Source organism: Protobothrops mucrosquamatus, unplaced genomic scaffold (assembly GCF_001527695.2).
Source record: "Protobothrops mucrosquamatus isolate PMUCROS unplaced genomic scaffold, P.Mucros_1.0 scaffold486, whole genome shotgun sequence".
In the NCBI taxonomy this organism is placed as follows: domain Eukaryota; kingdom Metazoa; phylum Chordata; class Lepidosauria; order Squamata; family Viperidae; genus Protobothrops; species Protobothrops mucrosquamatus.
In genome coordinates, this window is record NW_015386805.1 from 402896 (window position 1) to 407511 (window position 4616).

The following is a 4616-nucleotide window of genomic DNA, read 5'->3' on the forward strand; positions in this document are numbered from 1 at the left end:
GGAAGATTTATGTTCAACTCCCAAGACCTGCAGATTATCTCATCCACTCTGCCCTTTAATGTTGAGGGCGGATATTTGAAACAAGGCAACCCTCAGAATTACCTATGTATTACAGTAGTAATACTTGTTATGCAGGTTTGACAGTTTCATCTCTTAGAGTACCTCCTATTTTTTTTTCTTGGGGGAAGATGGAAGTAGTATCAGATGATAGCAGCATTAACAAACCATATATTCCCAAAAGATTACACATTCACCATGACATGCTTGTATCTGCAAAGCAGGAGATACAGCTATTGCAGCTCCTCCCTACATGTTATATCGTTTTAGAGAATGCATAGAGATGAAGAAGAGGGTTATATAAATTATGTATGGAAGACCACATAGGAGAAAAAGTGCTGATACTTTCTTGAATATAACTGGATCAAACTGTTAAATATATAGTATATGCCATCTCCTTTAAATATATAAACGGCATAATATATATATTTCACTTAAAACTATTTTGCTTTCCTCCAGTAGTGTCATTTTCTCTAATTGCCTGTGCCCAATAGTTTATAGATAAAACCGTCAGGAAGTATACATCAGTATCCATATGTTCACCAGCTAGCCAATGATTTGAAGTTCAAGCACTAATGGTATGCAATATTCAGAATTGAAGAGGGCAAAGGTGCTTCAAAATCAGACTGGGCATTTCTCACCATCAATAACAAGTACAGCAAATAAAGTTATGCCAACCAAAGCACCTTTGCCTTCTTCAGTTTTGCATACAGTCACCTCTCAGCTACCCTTTGTATGATTTAAGGCACAAAATTTTTAGAAGTGCCATAGCACTTATTCAAGAATCTTTATTTCAAGTGTCCTGCTCTGTGCCTTAATGATATTCCCTAATTTCTCAAACAATTAACACATGGACAAATAATTTCAAAAGCAGTGAATATGAAATTTGTCTTCTTACATTCCTCTGCATCAATTAGCAATCTGCTACCAGTTTTTCAACCAAGAGTGTACTGAGGACCTTATATGCATATGCATGTGCAGTGAAGGACTCCAATCGGGCAAAGTAGCAAGTCCTAGACAATATGCACTCAGATTTAAAAATATGGGGTTATCATCACTCTGAGTGTCACATAAATTTAAGTAACATGCTTAAATTTAGACAATATAATACAATCAATGTACAGAACTCACAAATATATATCCTGCTACAAATACTTTTCTTGAAGCTTTTCTGTCAAGCACTTTTGTAATAAAAAGGGAAAAAATAATCACCAATCAATAGGAACAAAGCTTATTATACTTTGGGGGTTCTTAAAATTGTTAGTGGCAATTTTACACTTTTGAAATAGGAGATAAGAATTTTCATTGCAGCAAAATACAAAGTATTACAAGAAATACAGCATATGTTGGGACTCCATCAGCAGGTACATCAATAAGAACTTTATAGCAAATTGAGCAGATCTTCAAAGTTGCTTCTTCCTCCAGTTCCTTGAGTGTAGTGGAACTAGACTGGTAGCACCAAGAATCTAATGCCCCCCCTCCTATTTAATAACAGTAAAAATACAAAGGCAGATTTGCAAAATAACCAGGGCAAGATGTGCATAATTCACTCAGAAGACAAATTGTCATGGCAAGTAGTTCTAACACTAACTCACACTTAAGGCAGCGATTACATTTGCAGCAGGAGTTCTGGTTCTGAAAGTGAACAGTACAGAGTATAGCCTAACTCATCTACTTCTTCAGTAGTAAGCTCTGAAAACAAGTTCACCTTGGGATTTAAAACACTCGGAAGAATTCCTTCTTCCAAATAGCCAATTAGTTTTCTCAATGCCTGAAGAAAACGGTCAGCTATTGCATTTTGTGACCAATCAGTTTCTTCTTGGGTCAGGTGTAAAATTACATTGGTAAGCTGGCTGGCAGAAAGACAACACAGAACTCGGTTCAGTTTACATACAGCCTTGAGGATCTTGAGGCACAAAGAACGGCAACCAGAGTCATCTTGGTCCAAGGCCCGCAGGCGAGCTGTCTCTGCTGGCCGAAGGCTGAGTCGCCATAGATTATCATATTGGGCCAGTCGGTGTGGCTTGGCTACCAATACAGAATCACCTAGTGTCACAGATGGTAAAAAGTCTATTAGAAGGTGCCGATCCCGTTCATACTGGACCTCCAAAGTTAGAGATTCTAAGGGTGCAACTGGACGGATCACATAATCTAGGAAGGATCCAATTGCTGGCCAGTTGATGGAGCCAGCCACTACTTTCTCAAAGGTACAACATACAGTCTTGGGTGAGAGGTAACTCCCCACTACACAGCGGTCCCAATAACTGCTACCACGAGGAAAATATTCTGGGTTTTCCCGACGTACTAGGCAGAAGCCAGGGATGTTCATAATGGTTTCTTCACCTGGAATGCATGACCATAAATTCTGTTCTAGCACAAGAGGAACAATAAGTTGGATGTGATCAGCTGTCACAACCTAGCAACAAAGAGAAATAAAGAGAGCATTAAACATCTGAGGACTGGTCCTATCAATTATCAGCTAGCTTACTTGCCACCCTCCAAATGTTTGGGTTTGAATTCTCATAATTAAAGGATATAATCCAACTAATGTGGCCACCAATTTGGGAAAAGCTAGGCCAGAAGGAAGGCTGGGAATACTAAGAACATTTCAGTTGCATTATCAGTGATGATCAATACAATATCCTCTTTAGCTATACTGAAGTCATAGAGGCAGCTACAACAAACTTACAAGATAAATAGGAATTATTTTGAATTACAATAGAAAACTAGCACATATGGACACCAAATGCTAGGCTAAAAATACTATACTATACTGAGTAAACAATTTGGAAATATATTTCACTGAATAGATGTAGAAAAGACACAGAATACAGAAATGTGGATATTGGCCCAAAAAGGGGATCTTGTTCTTACACAAGATCAGATTAGACACAAAAAAAATCTAAACATAACCCTGAGAATATGTTAGTAGGATAAACTTCTCTACCAATATTATTCTTGCTGAAGAATATTTTAAACTTTTCACCCATTCAGTTTACCTGTAAATCATCACAGAGGCTACCACTCAGATACATCTCACGGAGAGGCATGTCTGGCAATTTGGTACGGAGGAAACTGCGTAATTCGGCACAGATATCCACAGCAGCTTGCTTGGCTTTGGTCTGTTCTTCTACAGAGATAGCCACCTTTCTCCGATAATAAGCAAACAGTTTTTCTTGCAAGGACATCCGAAGGCGGGATTTCTTCAATTCCACCTGGCTTCTCTTAGCAGGTGATTTATGCTTTATAGGTTTGACTGAATCTGTTCAGGTAATACAACAGAAAAAACTCAAAAAGAGCCAGATATTTCACTGCAAATTGCTTGTATAAATTGCCTGAACTAAAATTATTCTGTTCTGAACATGTATTTTTTAACAAACAAAATAGCTTTAGGATAAGGTTTAAGGGGGAAAGAAAATTCATGGGACAATCAAGAAGCAGACATCCTTTGTTGTTAACATCAATGAACTACAAAGCCATTCTGAATACATTAAATATAGCATATAGTCAATACAATGTATATATTCTTTCTTTAGATTATTACTCACCTATTTCAAAATCTGAAGCATCTGTAGGCAGAGTCTGCAGAGAACGGCTAAGATTTGTCTTCATGTCTTGGTTCAGTAATCGTGATGATGACCCAAGCCAGCTTGGTTCCTCCCAGCTTCTCTTTCCTGACTGGCTTAAATGGGTGGGGCTGGCTGGAGCACTAATTGCTCTGTCATACATCTGCAGAGAGTGAAAGTAGAACATTGACCATATAACCTAATAAGACTTAATTTCTCTATTCCCTACTGCATTTTTCCCAACCACAATAAATCTAGGTATTTCTTTACCAACTATATTGTTTCTTTCTTTTAATCTTGTATTTTGTATTTTAAATGTTATGTCATATAGCAGGGGTTCCCAACCAAGGGTGCTCGCGCCCCCTGGGGGTGCAAGATGATATTCCAGGGGGTGCGAAAACTTGAGTTTTCAAAATTATAGTGTATATGCATAATTCATTGCCGTTATTTTGAACTTTTGCAAGGGGTGCGAGAATATATCAGAAGCATTCTAGGGGTGCGGGATATAAAAAAAGTTGGGAGCCGCCGTCATACAGTATGCCTTATTTTAATTGTAATGCTTCTGACACAAACATTTCTTACCCGTTTGACAGCCAAGGTAGCAATCCCCAGCATAGCAGCACCTCCCACTCCCAGTACAAGTCGAGCATTTGACAACACAAAATCAATAGCCGTGCCAATTCCATTGTCATCCTTCTTTCCTTTGCGCTCTCCAGAGCCTGCCATTATTCCTACATGGGGAAAAAACAAACAGTGTAATTGTCATTCAGTGCTTATTTGGTTTTAATGCCATGGACTTTTACTAAGATTAATTATTTGAAGCTAAGTTTATTTTAAATATATCACCTTAAAACATGTTTTGTAATTCTAATTTTAAAAACCATAATCCCAATGCTAGTTAACACAATATAAATCAATAACTAAAGCCAAACTCTAATCAATACTAAAAATTTCACTTTCCATAAAATTAAAATGCAGACTTTATGTAGAAAA

General features: G+C 37.7%; 1 protein-coding gene across 1 annotated transcript in view; it reads right to left on the minus strand.

The window, feature by feature from the left end:
- Positions 1 to 1276: 1276 nt before the first annotated feature.
- Positions 1277 to 4616, minus strand: part of MIEF1 (mitochondrial elongation factor 1) — a 5170-nt gene continuing 1830 nt past the window's right edge. The window contains exons 2-5 of the mRNA XM_015816717.1: positions 4206 to 4354; positions 3606 to 3786; positions 3057 to 3319; positions 1277 to 2473 (exon numbers count right to left, since the gene is read on the minus strand). Of these exons, the coding sequence (XP_015672203.1) occupies positions 1667 to 2473; positions 3057 to 3319; positions 3606 to 3786; positions 4206 to 4349 (1395 nt within the window). The 5' untranslated portion in view covers positions 4350 to 4354 and the 3' untranslated portion in view covers positions 1277 to 1666. The remainder of the gene's footprint in view (positions 2474 to 3056; positions 3320 to 3605; positions 3787 to 4205; positions 4355 to 4616) is intronic.